The sequence below is a fragment of the Trachypithecus francoisi genome, unplaced genomic scaffold (genome assembly GCF_009764315.1).
Source record: "Trachypithecus francoisi isolate TF-2019V2 unplaced genomic scaffold, Tfra_2.0 Lachesis_group21, whole genome shotgun sequence".
Classification (NCBI taxonomy): Eukaryota; Metazoa; Chordata; class Mammalia; order Primates; family Cercopithecidae; genus Trachypithecus; species Trachypithecus francoisi.
This window is the reverse complement of record NW_022681467.1, coordinates 37,073,512-37,092,267: the sequence shown is the minus strand read 5'-3', so window position 1 is coordinate 37,092,267 and position 18,756 is coordinate 37,073,512. Positions and strand designations below refer to the sequence as shown.

General features: G+C 39.1%; 1 protein-coding gene across 1 annotated transcript in view; it reads left to right on the top strand.

Annotated features, from left to right (window-relative positions):
* The window catches only part of CHD6 (chromodomain helicase DNA binding protein 6), a 215,087-nt gene that overhangs the window by 111,301 nt on the left and 85,030 nt on the right, over positions 1-18,756 (top strand). The window contains 10 exon segments of the mRNA XM_033186434.1: positions 3,460-3,522; positions 4,551-4,609; positions 5,274-5,391; positions 9,129-9,215; positions 9,401-9,535; positions 11,254-11,375; positions 12,998-13,241; positions 14,403-14,579; positions 15,196-15,339; positions 18,379-18,634. Of these exon segments, the coding sequence (XP_033042325.1) occupies positions 3,460-3,522; positions 4,551-4,609; positions 5,274-5,391; positions 9,129-9,215; positions 9,401-9,535; positions 11,254-11,375; positions 12,998-13,241; positions 14,403-14,579; positions 15,196-15,339; positions 18,379-18,634 (1,405 nt within the window).

The window sequence follows — 18,756 nt, the reverse complement described above, 5'->3', positions numbered from 1 at the left end:
CCAAAGTGCTGGGATTACAGGCATGAGCCACCACGCCTGGCTACATACGAGTATTTAATACTGCTAAGATGTCTATAATTCAAATCCAGTCAAAAACTAAGCAAAGCATTTTTTAATTGGTGGAAATGTATATGAAAATGCTGAAGACCTATCTAGCATAACCTGAGACAGTCATGAAAAAGAACTAAATTGGAAGATTTAACTATAAGACTTTGTAATCAGGCTATAGGAATGAAGACGGGGCAGTATTGCCGTAAGGATAGTCAAATAGATCAGCTGAACAAAATAGAGCTACCTTGTCCAGTATGGACCCTATCAGCCACATATGCCAATTGAGTGCTTGAAATGTAGCTAGTTTGAATTAAGATGTGCTATAAATATAAAATATCATATTTTGAAGACTTGGTATGAAATGACTATTAAAATTTTTTTTAATTTTTTAGTTGATTACACATTGGTAATATTTTAGATATATTGGTTTAAGTGAAATATATTATTAAAATTATTTGCACCTGTTTCTTTTTACGTTTTTAATGTGGCTACTAGAAAATTTTAAATTACATTTAAAATTAAATGACATTACATTTAAATTTAAAATTTGATTACAATAAAATTACAATTTACATTTGTAGCTTAATGACATTGGTGACAACACAAATTTCTTAAACAGCACACAAAAACACTATTCATAAGAGAAAAGATTGATAAAATGGATTATATAGAATTTCTGTTCATCAGAAGACACATTAAGGGATTGAAAAGGCAAACCATAGACTGGTAGAAAATGTTTGTAATCTGTGTATCTGAGAGAGGACTCTTATTTAAAATAATTCTTGAAAATAAATTAAAAAGAATAATTTATAAAATAGGCAAATGGCCTGAATAGGAGGTTCACAAAAGAGGATATCCAAATGGCCAGTAAGTGTATGAAAAGAGGCACAGGATCTTCTGTTATCAGGAAAATGTGAATTAAAGAGACAACACTACACATCCACCAGAATGGCTAACATGCTAAAGACTGACAGTATCAGGTCACCCAGAACTCCCATACCTTGCTGGTAGGTGTCAAAATTTTTACAATCACTGAGAAAATTTTTGACAATATTATTTGTTGATTGATAATATTTATTAAGATTAGTCATCTACCTACCCCATGACCCAGTATTTCTACTCCTAGTTATATATCCAAGATAAATTAGCATATTTTTCCACCAAAGACATAATTTATACAAATTTCTTGTGTAATACAAAAATTGGAAGCACACCAAATATTCCTCAACAGTAGAATGGATAGTGTATTTATATTACAAAATACTACACAGTGTTAAAGAAGAATGAACTATTTACTGTACGATTCAGTTTACATAAGGTTTAATAGTACACAAAACCAGTCTGTGGTGGTAGAAGTCTGAATATTGGTTACTTACAGTGGGGACAGGATTTTTCAGAGTGTTGGAAAAATTATATAACTTGATCTTGAGTGGTAGTTATATAAGTGCATATGTGTATGTAAAAATTCAAGATGTACACTTGAGATTTCTGCATACTATAAGTATGCCATACCTCAATAACTAAGCATTATGTTAGCATGCCTGATAGTTCCTTGATGACTAAGACTAGACATATCTCATTTACTTCTGTAAGACCGGTGCATAAACTAAAAGCACTCCATAAATAATGTGGGATAAAAATTTAGGAAGGAAATGAGGTAGGAAGCTGGTTCATTAGTCTAGTTTCTCTTAACCTAGCACCTGTTCACTGACCGCTTGCCATAGTCAGACTTTAGTTAGTTGGCTGCAAGATCAGTGGTCGTGGTCTTTGCTGCTCATTAAAGTACACCTGGCTTTGGCCCTTTGCTGTTACCATCCTGACAGTATATAAGTCTGAGTGTATGGAGCAGGGGGAGACTTCTTAAATTAAGTGACATAAATCAAGAAAAATAGCTGTCTCCACTCTGTGGCCTCAGAGAGTTTGACACTTTATTTCCTCACTGTATTTCCTTCTTTCTTTTCCTCTTCCTTGTTATTCAGCGTTCAACAAATACCTATTGATTATGCATTTCGTGGTCTAGCTATGTCGGTATATAAAACAAGGATCCCTGCCCTCTGAAGGTTTATGTAGTAAAGTGAGAAGACAGCAATAAACAGTGAACTGCCACCTCCTCCCTGCCACCTATCTATATTTAGGAACCAAGCAGAACAAATACTTAAACAGAGAAACAAAACCATAGTCTGTATTCGCACCCCTTTCTTCTATTGTATGGTAATTATAGTTTATTTGCCTTCCTGTTGAGTGGTGAGAAGGGATGTGTGTGGTTTTGGATTAACTTCTGCATGGCATCTGGCACAATGCCATGTGTCTGAGAGAGCTTAGTAAATATTTGTAACCTTTGGGAGCATCTGCCTGTGCTTGCTTACTGATTTCCATAATTCTTTTCTGCCATGTGCCTTCCTCATTTCTTTTAACCCATCATCACTTTCCTGGGAAAAGCTTGATTTAAGATCTTAAGAGATGTTTTCTATAATTTTATGGCTTTACGCCCTAGAATGGGTAGACTGAAGGTATACAAATCACCTTTCTGGGACGTTCCAGCCAGGAACCCAGAAGACCGAATGTGGCAGTTACGTTGTTGTGATGAGTGTTCTTTTCATGTGGTGTCTTAAGTTTCATATTGTAATAGATCTGAAAAGGTCACTGTGCATACGAAACCGCTAAGAAATAATGCTGCTCGAGGTTCTAGAAAGAGTGTTAAACATTCAGTGTTTTTTAACTATAAATATTCTGTAGAAAGAGATTTCATGGAGACATGGAGCACAGAAGTGTTGATGTTTATCTAGGGTAAAAAGGAATACGTTTTCAGTTGGAATTTACCTTCAAAGGATGATCCGTGAAATAGCCTTTTCCAGCTACAAAAGGGGAAAGGTGGTACAATTTAATAGAGAATAATTATACCTTGATTTTGAGTAGTATGTGAAAACATTTTTCCCACAGTAATACTATTTTATCTTCCCACTAATCCAGTGAGAGATGTATTTTTAACTCCTATTTTAATAGATTTGAAGACTAGGAGGTATTGACTTGCCTAAAGTCAATAGCTGGTAGCTATTAGAACTAATTTTAAGACCCCAGACTCAGAACTTTCTGAAAATTTTATGCAGCAACACGTAGGTCCAAGACCAATTTTAAGTATGTTAAATGCAGATCTGAAATTGAATCTGAAAAACATCTCTGCTCTTGTGATGTAGTTGTGTCCAGAGCTTAGAAGCCACCACCACTTTGAATTCTAGGTTGCAAAATGTTTGTGACCTTTTGACCACTCTGTGGCCTGACAGGAGGCCTTGGTACTCAAAGGTGAACTTTCGAATGAAGTAGTACCTATTGTAGTATTTCTTATAGAATTGTTTTCTTGGATTCTGTGGTTCCAACAATTTTCGGTTTTTTTTTCATCTTTGTCCCCAGGAGCCTCCAGAAGATGATGCAAACATCATTGAGAAGATCCTGGCATCTAAGACTGTCCAGGAGGTTGGTGGCTCGTGTTTCTCACTTTTGTATCATTAGCACAGATTACATCTTCTATGAAGAGATTTTTGGCTAGAGAACCTAGAATGACTGTTATTGGCTGGAGTGAGAGCTAGGCAAGAATATTGTCTGGCTAGCCAACACTTACTTTTACCCCTATAGAGCATTTTAGGACATAAAACTCTTAAAATATCTAGAATGGCTCAAGCTAATGATTTCCTCCATTCTGATCCTAGCAAAAGCCATATATCCCTTAGCTGCTGTAGCCCACCAGAATTTAGCAGAGGGCCAAGAAGAAGAGATGGAAAAAAAGTTGTAGTGGAGGCTGGGTTCAGTGGCTCACACCTATAATCCCAACACTTTGGGAGGCCAACATCGGAGGATTGCTTGAGCCCAGTAGTTCAAGACCAGCCCGGGCAACATAGTGAGACCTTGTCTCTATTTTAAAAAGTATACACACACACACACACACACACACACACACACCCCATATGAGTCCTAATGGAAATGTTGTAGGGGTTCTTTTCTTCAGACATCTCAGGGCCATTGTAGGAATCACCTAGAGGAAATTCCTGGAGTGGTAGAGTATGTTGGTGCTGGTGAGAGCATGGCTTCATCTTTACTTCAAGTATTTATGACAGTAAACTTCCTTACTTGGAGAGGGAATACCATTGGCATTTCAGAAGTGAGGCGTTAGGGGGACACCACTAAAGAAGAATGTAGTCACTTCCATACCAGGCTCTGGTCCTGACATTTCTCAAGAGACCTGGGCCAGTTTGGGTTTATCAGCTGAGTGCCCGTCCCAGCCTAGACCTTGGAAGGACAGCATGAAGATCAATTTTTTGCAGCTGTGTATTCCACCTTTGGAAAACCTGACCAATAGGTGTCAGGAAAAGGCCTGGAAAAATGAAAATATGCTCAAGAAATCTTTATGGAAATCAGGCAGAGATGTTGATTACCTGTTTTCTTTTGGCTCAATAAGGGTGATCTGCCTGGGATCTGGGCTGATAACTGCTTGCTGTTTGTTACAGGTTCACCCAGGAGAACCTCCATTTGACTTGGAGCTGTTCTACGTTAAGTATAGAAATTTGTACGTCTATTTAAAGTGTTCTCTGTATTTGGGTTTTATATGAATAAAACTTTCTTTCTCTTGTGACTTTATTATCTTCTGTATCTTCAGAGTCTTGCCTCTAAGGCATGACCCACAGGTCTTGGCTGACTAAAGTTTACCTTAGGCAGTAACACTCAATTATAGCTGCACACAGAATTACCTGGAGAGCTTTTTTAAACTTCTGAAGCCCTTCCTCCACCCAAGACCATCGACTCAGACTCAGTGGGGCCCAAGGATTGTTGTTTTTTTAAAACTCCTTGGGCAATTCTCATATGCAACCAGGATAGAGAACCACTCTCCTGTAGCATATGCTCTTTTCCCTTCTTATATTTTTTCGTTTCTGCTACAGCCCACTTTCACTAACGTGTGTTAATGATAACCTGCCCACACCTGCACTGCCTCTGTTCTTGGCCAGTTTCTCTAGAAGCTGCAGAGAGATCAGTTGCTTGGAATTACTCCATTTTGTTTTGTTTTCTGTTGTTGCCCTTAAGAGGAGGGTCTTTCTAAGCCCAATCTCCAGCAGTTGCACAATAAACCATTTTACTATTTCTGTGTTAGATGGTCACCCTGTTTATTGAACACCTTAAAGCTCAATCATTTGCTAGTTATGTGCTTGCCTGACAATTTGTATGTCTTTGGATAGTTCCTACTTACATTGTAAATGGGCCACAATGGAAGAGCTCGAAAAGGATCCTCGCATCGCACAGAAGATCAAGCGATTTAGGAATAAACAAGCCCAGATGAAGCACATTTTTACGGAGGTGAAGCAATATTTACTGACTCATTTGACTGCTGCTTTTCTTGCAGCAGTAAATACTGTGTTTATGTTTCTAAGTCCAAGTTAAAATCCTATACAGATCTGTTGCTCCAGTCAAATTGATAAATGTGTGCTGATTTGCAACAAAACTAGTCTAGATTCAAGTCAAAGAAAAGTATCCACCAAAGTTCAGGATGAAACCTTATAAACTGACAACTCGTAAGAGCATGCATCTTGGTGTGAAGACTAATAAATAGCTAGAGTGAGAGGAATATGCGCACAATTCTTTCGTCCCTGCTCCCTCAACCCCCCACAACCCAAAAGGACATTTCAGAAGGTCCTAAAGTTTGAATGTAAAAAAAAAAAAAAAAAACAAATCTAAAAGTGTGAGAAAGTAAACAAATAATTTTATTTATGTAAACTTGGGAATTTCTAAATATTGTACCTACAGCAAGAGGAAGGACTGATGGATATTAATATTAAACAAATCTGTAAGTGGTATATATCAGAAAATGCCACAAACCTTAACCTTAATGTGTTATTCTTGGAATAAAGTCTAAACCCTGTAATATAGCCTACATAGCCCTTTGTGTCTGTTTTCTGATCTATTCCTAAAGCAGTGGTTTTTCCTTGGCTGAGAATAGAGGAAACTGTGCTGGGGTATATAGAAATAATGCAACAAGAGTTCATATTTTTGTGGAAGGGAAAGGCTCATGAGAATATTGGAACACATGAAATTAAGGAGAAATAATACTGAAGAGTAGTTCCTATAACACTGCCTTTGGTCCTGACCTATTCAACATATTTATTAGTAACTTGGGTAAATATTTTTGTGATATAAATAGTAACTTAGTTTGAGTAGAGCTTTATATCCATTATTTCCAGCTGCTTTATGAGGTAGCTAAACCACACGTGGAGGAAACTCAGGCTCCAAGAGCCTGCAACTTCCCACATGCACAGACGTAGACTCGTGACTAAATCCTAACTCCTGAAGACCCAGGAGACGTCCTAACCAGACCCAATACTGGGAGGATAAATGACAGAATCAGCCTGGGTTTGCCTGGACAAGCTAGGATGCATAAATGTAGGAATAAATGTAATATCCTACATTGTTCTTGGAATCTTTCTAGTTCTGAAGTGAGGAAAATGACTGGGTAGCAGTTCTAGGGAGAAAAGATACTGCCAGTTGAATTAACTACACATTTACTGTGTGTCAAGAGTAGGAAGTGGCTGCTTAAAAAGTAAACTAATCCTACTAATCCTGGACTGCACCAATAGAACAGTCCTGTTGTACCAGGCTCTTTTCATTCCTAAATGTTAGGTTCATTTGGGTACCAGGATTCAGCGAGGGACTTTGCAAAACCTGAGGGCAGCTGCAAGAGGACTGTCATGGTGGGAATGGGGCATAGGTGGAGAGCGGGCTACACAATGCTAAGAGCCTGGGCTCTGCAGTCAAACTGCCCCTCCCAGCCCAGCCTCACACACATCTGGGTGGCCTCAGGCCATGGCATAAGCTCCTTCAAACTCAGTATCATAGGAAAAAGCAGGACTCCTGATAGAATCAGCCTCATAGAATACCTGGAAGGATTAGACGATAATTTTCTTGCCATTTTCAGCTTTATTGGAGTATAATTGACAAACATGTATATTTAAGGTGTACAACTTGATGTTTTAATATATGTGTACATTGTGAAATAATCACTATAGTCCAGCTAGTGAGGATATCCTTCACCTCACATAGTTAGGGGATTTTTTTCTTTCTTTTTTCCCACCTTAGGGTGAGAACACTTGAGATTTATCCTCTTAGAAAATTTCAAATATATAAAATAGTATTTTTAACTGTCATCACCATTCTATACATTAGGTCTCCAGAACTTATTCATCCTGAATAACTGAAATTTTATACGCTTTGACCAGTGTCTTCCTTCCCATTTATCCCTTTCATCCCTGGCAACCACCATTTTACTCTCTGCTTCTACAAGTTTGATTATTTTATGTTCCACATATAAGTGAAATCATACACTTATCTTTGTTTTTGTGTGTCAGGTTTATTTTACTTTGTATAACATCCTCCGGGTTCATCCATGTTGTTGCAAATGATGGGATTTCCTTTTTTTTTTTTTTTTTTTTTGAGATGGAGTCTTGCTCATCGCCCAGGCTGGAGTACAGTGGCACAATCTTGGCTCACTGCAAGCTCCGCCTCCCGGGTTCACGCCATTCTCCTGTCTCAGCCTCCCGAGTAGCTGGGACTACAGGCGCCCACCACCACACCCAGCTAATTTTTTGTATTTTTAGCAGAGACAGGGTTTCACCGTGTTAGCCAGGATGATCTCGATCTCCTGACCTCATGATCTGCCCACCTCGGCAGGCGTGAGCCACCGCACCCGGCCGGAATTTCCTTCTTTTTAAAGCTGAATGATACTCTGTTGTGTGGATATATACATCCCACTTTCTTTATCCATTCATCCCTTGATGGACACTTAGGTTGTTTCTGTATCTTGACTGTTGTGAATAATAAAGAACACAATGTTTTTAGCAGTGTTTAGCTCATAGGCACTATTCCATAAATATTAGCTTTTCGTATTGTTAAGATGGAAATGGTATATGAAGAACTGTTGAACAAACTGGGTTTTTTTTTAACCCAAATAGGGAGGAGATTGCTGAAGAGCCTAAACAGAGAGGAAGGAATCAAATTACTTATTGCTGCTCTAGAGGAAGCAGTTCATACCAATGAGCAACAGTTATAAGGAAGGAAGTTAAGTTATAATTTACTAATGATAAAGATCATGATACTACTACTAAAGAGGTAGAGATAAAGCTATTTCGACAGTGAATCAGGTCTTGGAGGGTAGTTAATTTCCTAACTGGGAATAATTGAATCTGAGAGGTTTGCTAGGGATGTTGTAAAAAGTATCCAGCATTGATTAGACGATGAAACTAGATAGCCCTAAAGTGCCTTGCAGCGTAAGTGTCAGTAAGAGCTCTCCAGCACTCCTGGAGGAGGACTTCGGCTTCTGGGTAAGAAAGACTTGGGTGAACGGTCCAGTTAACATAGCTCCATGAACTTGGTCACATCACTTAATATCTGAGTCAGTTTCCTAATCTGTAAGGTAATTATAGTACCTACTCCGTAAGGTAGTTTTGGAGCTTAAATGAAAGTACTTAGCATTACTCTGGACATACATTAAATATTTCTGTATGTTGCTTCTTGTTTTGTAGGCAAACTTTTTTTGAAGCATAGTGTGCATAAAGATAAAGTATACATCTCCATGAATTTTTACAATGTAAACACATCTGTGTAACTACTACCTAGATCAGCAAATAGAACATTGTCAGCACCCAGGAAGCTTGCCTCATGCCCCCTTCCAATGTTAGCTGTTGTTGTTATTAAGAAGAAAAAGAAACCGTATTTCCTAGTTGCCAAGGGCTATGTTTGAAATAAGGACCAGTAAGGAAAAGGGAACCCTTCTGCTGATTTTTGTACATTGCTATAATGACCAACAGGGAATTATTACCTGGCTAGGGTGTAGCCTCTAAGATGGTTGGATCCTTTAAATTTAGTCATGGAGAGCAGGCTTTGGAGACACTGAATAAATGCCTGTGACTTTTTTTATTAAGCAAACCCTTTCTTTTGTGTTTGTTGATAGGGCCCAGAGTAGGGGTCACTTAGAGATAACACCCTAGGTGTTGGATTTGAGGGAAGGGGACACACTTCTAACTGTTCTCCTCTGTTTGTGTTAGCCTGATGAAGACTTGTTCAATCCAGACTATGTAGAAGTTGATCGCATCTTGGAGGTGGCCCACACCAAGGATGCAGAAACAGGGGAGGTGGGTATTCGCCTCTCCTAAAGCATCTTCCCTTCTTTCCACATATTTCACTTGTTTTAGCATGTGGCCTTTGTCTTAATGGTATTCCTGTCTAGTCATTTAGGGTGGTTTTTCAGAGGTTGGCAGATATGACTGACTCCTTTAATCTGATAGAACATTAAGTTTCTTTCCTATTTTCCTACCAGGAGGTAACACATTACCTGGTGAAGTGGTGCTCACTACCATATGAGGAAAGCACCTGGGAGCTAGAGGAAGATGTGGATCCTGCAAAAGTTAAAGAATTTGAATCTCTTCAAGTTCTCCCTGAAATTAAGCATGTGGTAAAGTACTCTTGTCTCTCTCTGACACTTCTCAGAACATGTAATTTTATGAACTTTGCAATCATGGAAGTTCACCTGGCTGTGTTCCTAAGTGGTTTCTGTGGTATTTTACCTTTGTTACTTCTCATTGAACCTGCAATTCAGTGTTTTCCTCCCCAGATCGAACTTTGCCAGCACCCTAGTCACCTTTAGGTCTCAGGTCTATTTTGATGTATGTGACATTTAAGAAGCTTTGTTATTGGCTTAGAATTCTTGGTGTGTGGCTGTTATATGGAGTCAGTAAAATAAAATTTGTAAGAAATGGCTGGTATGCAAGAGAAGCTCACTAGTATCTTTCCTGTTTCTTATCTCTTCATCAGCTAGCTCTTTTCTTTGATTTTCCCTTCTTTGCTCACCTGGAATATTATTAAGCGGAAGAACTGTCCTTTATCTGCAGATCCCTGTAACACCCACAGAGAGAACATAGGTTTTTGATCAACATTATTGAATCTATTTGTTTTTCTGATTCTGGATTATTACCACTCAACTGCCAAGATCTCCCAGGGCACCTGAGAAGTATATAAATTATCCAACAATTAAAAGGAGGGAGAGTTGGGATCAGAGCTTTTATTTTTTTTTTATTTTGAGATGGAGTCTTGGTCTGTTGCTGGAGTGCAATGGCACAGTCTTAGCTCACTGCAACCTCCGTCTCCCGAGTTCAAGCAATTCTCTTGCCTTGGCCTCCTGAGTATCTAGGAATACAAGCACTTGCCACCACGCCTGGCTAATTTTTGTATATTTTTAGCAGAGATAGTGTTTCACCATATTAGGCTTGTCTTGAACTCCTGGCTTCAGGTGATCCACCTGTCTTGGCCTCCCAAATTGCTGGGATTATAGGCATGAGCCACCACACCCGGGCCAGAGCTTTTATTAAGGTGTAACTAACTTGAAAAGAGAATCAGTTGTTAAAGAATATGGCTATAGGCTGGAATGATAGTTTCTGTTTAAAAAAGAAAAATTACCATTTTTATATGAAAAACTCTTATCTAGTTCCATATTAATATTATTTGTTGCTTTTACATCACTGGAAGGTTGATACTCAGAACATTAAACTTAGGTCCCTATAGGAGTCCATTCAAGAGCAGTATTTTGTTTTTGTTTTTTTTAGCATATGAAAGGTAGATAGAGGTGTCTTGAGATGCAGAACTGTGTAGAAACTTACATAGTTCATAGTGTTTTGATTACATGGTTGATTATTTTTCTTTCAACCCTCTCTCGTATATACTGTTTTCTGCTTTTAATTCAACTTGTCAGTCATCTATTAAGCATTTGCTATAGGTTGATTCTTGTGTGAGATATGGTAAGAAACAAGGTACAGGCCCTGCCCTCAGGAGCTCACAGTCTAATGGAAGAAGCATGTGTGTACATGGATAAATAAATACAGCACCAGGCTAATTGTGGTATGTGGCGTAATGCAGTGACAGACCAGATAGAGAGCAGGGAGAGTTTCATTCTGAAGCTAATTGTAAGTTATTATCTAGAAGCAATCAGGATTCCTACCCATTCTCTCAGCCTGACTCCTACTTAGTTCCCCCAACCTATACATTACTCAGAAGGTAATAACTATAGTTTAAAACCAGCCTTGGGACAATGAGATTTACCACTGTCTTCATTAGTATCCATGTTATGCTCCTAAAACATCGTTCTCTATCTATTATGCTGTTCGCTTTCCTCCCTAGGAGCGGCCTGCTTCAGACTCCTGGCAGAAACTCGAGAAGTCTCGCGAGTATAAGAACAGTAACCAGCTCCGGGAATACCAGCTGGAGGGGATGAACTGGCTTCTTTTTAATTGGTATAACAGGTAAGGAACCAAAACCAGCCCAGATGTTTGTACCCAGAGGTATATTATTGCCTTAGCCTGGAAAACCTAGAGTCGCAGTTGCAGACTGGTGAGAGGAGCAGCATGGCCATCAATTTAGGGTGGTAATCTTTGCACATTAATCATCCAAGACTAATTTTATTTTTGTCACTTGTTTCTCCAACCAATAGGAATGACATCATTGACTTTGTGCCCTTTTTTTTGGCCAGCCACACCAAAAGGTTGGGCTCAATCTAGATGAAATAAAATCCAGAAGATCCTTTAAAGCTGTTTTCTATTTCTAAATCCTTAACCAAAAAAAATATATATATATATATATGTGGGGGGGGGGGAATATACAGCTATACAAAAACTTTTAAATATTTTAAAACTTCTTGATTCTTTGTAATAACACTTAAGAGTCAAGTTTTTAAAAAATTGAAAGTTCATGCAGTAAAAAAGTTACAGTAAGCTAGGGTTAATTTATTGAAGAAAATATATTTTTAAATAAATTGAGTGTAGCTTTAGTGTACAGTATTTATAATGTCTACGGTGGTGTGCAGTAATGTCCTCGGCCTTCACATCACCCACCACTCACTCACTGATTCACCCAGAGCAACTTCCAGTCCTGTAAGCTCCATTCATGGTAAGTGCCGTATATAGGTATACCTTTTTTGTTTTTGTTTTTTAATGTTTATCTTTAGTTCTAGGGTACATGTGCTGGATAGGCAGGTTTGTTACATAGGTAAATGTGTGCCATGATGGTTTGCTACAGCTGTCAACCTATCACCTAGGTATACCATTTTACTTTTTATTTTTATTTTTGTTGAAACAGAGCCTCGCTCTGTCACCCAGGCTGGAGTGCAGTGGTGTGATCTCAGCTCACTGCAGCCTCTGCCTCCTGGGTTCAAACAATTCTTCTGCCTCTGCCTCCCTAGTAGCTGGGATTACAGGCACCTGCCACCTCTCCCTGCTAGTTTTTGTATTTTTAATAGAGATGGGGTTTCACTGTGTTGGCCAGGCTGGTCTCGAACTTCTGACCTCAGGTGATCTGCCTGCCTTGGCCTCCCCAGATGTTGGGATTACAGGTGTGAGCCACAGCGCCTGGCCAGGTATACCATTTTTAATCTATATTTTGCTCTATTTTTACTTTGTCTTTTCTGTGTTTAGACATGTTTAGATACACAAATACTATTGTGTTACGATTGCCTGTAGTATTCACTGCAGTGACATGCTATATAGGCATATAGCCTAGAAGCCGTAGGCTATATACCACATAGCCTAGGTGTGTAATAGGCTATACCATCTAGGTTTAGTAGGTACACTCTCTGATGTTCCCACAATGACACAGTCACCCAGTGGTGCATTTCTCAGAATGTGACCCCATCCTTAAGTGACACATGACTATATTTTCTCCCAAATTAGCACAGTTCTGTTTTGGAAGTAGGCAAGGTATGAATAATAATAACAACTAACCTCAGTTTAATATGTAAAATGATGATAAAGTCTTCAATGATAATCTTATAGGTAAACGTCTATTTGTGAAGCATCTTTTCAAGTTATAACCAGCCTCTATAAGTTTCCTATATTGATAATGAATTACCTGTATTTCTCGCTCTCTGCAGAAAAAACTGTATTTTGGCTGATGAGATGGGCCTAGGGAAAACCATCCAGTCCATCACATTCCTTTCAGAAATATTTCTACGAGGAATCCACGGCCCTTTTCTCATTATTGCCCCTCTCTCCACCATCACTAACTGGGAGCGGGAGTTCCGGACATGGACAGAGATGAATGCCATTGTGTACCACGGCAGCCAGATCAGCAGGCAGATGATCCAGCAATATGAAATGGTGTACAGAGACGCCCAGGTGAGCCTCACGTGAATCAGAGACCCAGGGACTGCCTAAGCTCGGAACCGCCTTTCTGTCACTTAACTTCAGAAGTTCCAGTGCCCTGCATCTTGTGTTAATGTGGAATGACTTTGTAATATGTTTGTCAAGGCTGACTCCTGCTCTCCCTGGTAGTTCATTTTAATTTATGATACAACACAGGATTGTAGGGCATGCTGTCTCAACTCTGAGATATACCTTTTTTAGGACACTGAAAATTTGACTTACCTGTTGGTTTATGAAGTTACTTTTATATGCAAAAGATTTTATCTGAATTGTTATGTGTTCAATGAAGAAAGTGAGCAAAAGAATTACTCTACAGAGAATGGATTCCCAGCCAGGGAGTTTGGAGAAGAGGTTAACAGATTTGACAGAGAAGGATAAAGAGAAAACAGGTTTCAAATAATTAAATACACAACAGCAACATTTTCTCTTTAAGTTTTTACGTGCTATCATTTAGCTGAATATAGTTGTGTGTTTGTCCTGCACACTGGTTTTTATAATTAAGGTAAAAATTAAACGATTTCAATCAGAGGAAAGCCAGTGGTCTCCCCAGAGGTTTCAGAGACAGCAGAGACACTTGGAAGAAATTTAAGAATTGCTCTCACATGATGCGGCTCTGCTCTTGAAATGTGTTGGCAACACCAAGGCAGGCTGAACAACAAAGCTGTGTCCTGCCTAGTAGCACTTGTCTTAGGTGAATCAGGATCATTACCTTAAATCTGTTCTAGAACTCAAATTGTAAGGTGAAATTAAGTCTGAAAAATAGCAGAGAGTTTCCTTTGGGCATTCAAACTATGGTTTAGACTCCTGTCTGGGAACTTGTGAACCAACACCCATCTGATTTCCTTATCGTAGCAGCTAATAAGTAAAAATACTCCCTTGCTGTGCCTTCCATATTGCCCATCCTCACCTTCGTGAGGGCAGATGTTTCGCTTCTGTTTCATTGATGGTGTGTGAGGCCTTTTGGCTAACTAGCTCGTTCATTCTTATATTCTCTTTTCTCACATGAGGAAAAGCAGTGCTTGTCTTCTCACCTAGTCCCCAGCATTTGTAGTGCTGCCTCCTCTCAACCAGCAGGTATTAGCAGAATTCTGTAGCCATGGTGTAAAGCTTTGCCTTTGGTTGTGTCATCCTCAGGGAAACCCCCTTTCAGGAGTCTTCAAGTTCCACGTCGTCATCACAACGTTTGAGATGATCCTGGCAGACTGGCCAGAGTTGGAGAAGATTCACTGGAGCTGTGTGATAATTGATGAAGCCCACAGATTAAAGCACAGGAACTGCAAACTTCTGGAGGGTCTAAAGCTTATGGCCCTGGTGAGAGTTAGCAGCTCTTTACATAAACACAGGTTCATTCTGTTCAGTTTGGAGGAAACACTCCTTAGCCATTCTGCATGTAGCTTATTTCTGCCTGGTCCTTTTACATTCGATTTTCTTTTTTGGTCTCTATAACTGCAAGAGTATAGGAATCTAGATTTTTTTGTTACAAACTGGGTCAACAAGGGCCTTTGCCACAGATTGATTTCCCTAGACTTAGGAGGACTCTTAAATACCATGAAATATGTGACTTGGAAATGTAAGGTGTTTTGGCTTGTTTCCAGGCCCCTAAATGAACTGCTACCAAAGATGATGCCCTTTTAACATCACTGCCTTGGCGTGGTGCCCAGCATCTGGTGGGGAGGCCCTCAATAATATTTAGTGAATGAGTGAATAGTTGCTTTAATTAACATGAAATGGCTGCTGGAATCAATGATGTGAAAGGAAGGTTGATTCGTTTATTGACTGTACCCTACGAGGGTGTATTATCTTTTCGTTAAAGCAGATCAGAATTGCCCCAAATTGAGCACTCAATGCCCTGGCTTAATTTTCCCCACGCAAATGCACTATTTCGATGGCTCAAGCACTATTCATCATGTGTGTTTAATTTGTGCAGGAACATAAAGTGCTTCTCACGGGAACACCCTTGCAGAACTCCGTGGAGGAGCTCTTCAGTTTGCTAAATTTTTTGGAGCCATCACAGTTTCCTTCAGAGACCGCTTTCTTGGAGGAATTTGGAGATTTGAAAACAGAGGAACAGGTAATTAGGGACCCAAAGAATTGAGGAGACAAAGTGATCATTATCTTCATCAAGAAAAGAGCAGGATGCTATGGGGCCAGGATTTCGCAAGTTGTCACATTCCTGGCAAAATGAGCATTACCTCCTTTATTTTATGTGTTTGTTTGTGTTGGGGAAGGTAAGCTGATTATTAGCGGTTCTTACTGCCCCAAAGGATAGATGGTGTATCTTATGTTTGTGTATCGGGCCTCCTTGCTTCACTAATTTCGCATATTGTGTGTTCACTGATTTTGCTTATAGCTCTGGCCTTAGGAGTATGGTGCTTTCTTCTGCTTCCCTCATCCTTCATCCTTTCCCCTTCAAAATCTGCAACTCGTTCCCAGGCCCATCTTCTTGAGTACAACGCAATACACAGGTAGTGAGGAAAAGAAGGTTGTCACATACCTAGAGTAGTTGATAAGTCCACTTTCGTCCAGATAAGCTGCGTTTCTGCAGTTTTCAAGGTCCAGTTCCAAGTCGCCTTGTTGGACTCAAAGCTAATAAAAAACAGCTGATAGTAATAAATACTTATTTCATATGAGTAGAAATCTCTACTAGGGATTATAGAAATAACCCAGACAAATTTATGTGCCATAAGAGGAACAAATAATAGAGTTGGTCCTTCAGAGGAGAGACAGGTCACATCTATTTGAGAATTAGAAAAGACTCCAGGGAGAGAGTACAATTTGAAAATGCATCTTGAGGGATGGGCAGGTTTTCACAGGTATAGAAAGAAGAGGTGGTAACAATTTTGCATAGAAAAAAAAAAACCCAGCAAAATCAGAGTCATGGTAGTTATTCACTAGTGGGGAAACATCTAATTAAGCTGAAAACAGTGAATGAATTGGAAATATAAGGCCAGAAGGCTTTAGGGTTATATTGTGGGAAGATCTTGAAAGGTAGTTTGAAGAATTTAGTAGGTAACGGAGAAGCCATACAAGGCCTTATTACAGGAATGACATAATTAGCTCTGCCAAATTAATCCAGCAATGGTGTGTAAGTGGGTTGGGGCAAAGAATGAGGGGAATGAAAACATTTGGGAATTTTGCCCACATGTCAAGTGTACACTCTGGGGTTCCAATCTCTTGCTACTTCTGATGCAAGTCAGGCTTGCATCAGAGCAGTGAATAATCAAACTTAATTCCTACATTTGCAGTATCTATTGACTTTCAAAAGCCAGCTCCAATCTTCTCTCCGTTTTTGGACCATTAGAAATGCATCCTCTTCTCCCATTGCACTTAATTTGTGGTATGCATTTTTTCTTCTTCCTAGACAAAGATCTCCTTGAGGACAAGGCCCACACCTTCTCCCAAGTTGTGTTTGTTGTATTGACCAGCACAATGTCTGGCGTATAGTAAACTCTAAATGATTCAAGGTATGAACCAAGTGAAGGGCAAAAGCTGAACCCAGCATGTGGCAGATTGACATTGTCCCTATCTTTAACAATCAGCTAGCTGAGTCTTTTCCCTTTAGGTTCTTATATAGTAATTCCTTACCCACATGGGGGATCAGATTTCTAAGTACCCTTTGTTGGTAAAATGAAGGTCTTATAAAAAGATTAAGTTTAAGATTGGGGTTAGGTAGGAGAAAACCATACAAATTACATCAAATATTTTATTTGATATTTTATCTTTAATATTTATTTTTATATAATTATTTTTAAATTTTTTGGCTTTATTTTCTAATTGACAAAAATATGTATTGATCATGTACAATATGTTTTGAAATATGTATCCATGGTGGAATGGCTAAACAGAACTAATTAGCACATGCTTTTTGTGAGAACATTCAAAATCCACTCTCAGCAGTCTTCAAAAATACTGTACATTGTTGTCAACTGTAGTCACCATGTTGTTCAGTAGATCTCTTGAACTTACTGCACCTATCTAACTAAAATTTTCTATCTTTTGAACAATACCTCCCTACCCCACCCCACCCCCCAGTCCCTGGTAGCCACCACTCTAATCTCTGCTTCTATGAGATGTCTGTATTTTAAAACACAGTAAATAAAAGTTCTGGAAAGCATCTGTTTCCAAAATAAAGCATGTTCATCATTGTCTGAAATCTGCTTTTGTAAGTAACTCTTCTAAATCACTCTCTGTAAATCACTTTGTATTTCTTCAGGAAGCAGTCCTGCAGCACACAACTTGTTTATGCAGAGTCTACCCCTTTTAAAATTTTTAAACAGCCGTTTCTGACTTGAAACTTGATTTCTTTTGCACTTTCATCTTCCCTTATTTTGTTTTTCCACCAGAGTTAATCTTACCGGTATCATGTTTTAGCTCCAGGTTAACTCAGGTTCTTGGACTTTGAATCCCTTAGTCTGTCATTGTCTCACTGGGAGGGGGAACAAGTCACCTTGCTGGTGCAGTCAGTTACATAAAGATCTGCTGTCCAGGCCTATGCTTTTAGGGGAAGAACAGACAAGTTGTAGCAAAGAACACCATCAGATTTAAAGTGCCCCTGATGTGACAGATTCCATGATAGAACAGATGTCACCTATAACATTAATTCTTTACAGACTGCTACACCCAAACATGTATGCTGCTTTTGTTACTTAAAAGGTAATAGAAGGAATTCTTTTCCAGATCATCTCTACTTACTCCGTTCTCTCAGCGTCTAAGTTTCTTTTGTAATATATCACTCATGCCTTCTAACATAATTTAAAATATTCTTCAGGTAATTACTGTGCATGTGGTGTGTGTATTAGAGAAAGAATGACAGAGAGACGTGTTTTCTCCATCCTAGAGAATAGGTACTCTTTTATACCTTTCTCCCTTTTTATCTTCTGAGATTGCCACTAGATTCTCAGTAATTGCTTGTGAATTAAAATCATATCCCTAATTCCCTTTCAGTACTATTATAAGCCCCATTTTCAGGGGGTCAATCATGATCTTTCTATTAGTCTGCTACCACAGTACTATGCGTAAATGTTCAAGAAATAAGAGTGAAAGTTGGAATACCCCAGTAATCGTTAAATCAGGATTGAGGCAGGTAAATAGGTCTCATTTCCCTGGACAGGTAAAGAAACTGCAGTCTATCCTAAAACCAATGATGCTTCGACGGCTGAAAGATGATGTGGAAAAGAACCTTGCTCCCAAACAAGAGACGATCATTGAGGTGGAACTAACCAATATCCAGAAAAAGTACTACCGTGCCATCCTGGAGAAGAACTTTTCCTTCCTGACCAAGGGGGCAAATCAGCACAACATGCCCAATCTCATCAACACCATGATGGAGCTGAGGAAGTGCTGTAACCATCCCTACCTGATCAATGGTGAGTCAGGGGCACTATGAAGTTACTCAGGACTGCCATGGCCTCTGCCAGAAGCTAATGATAATCAAATAACTCATGTATTGAATTTTCATTATATGCTAGCATGTATGCATTCTCACCTT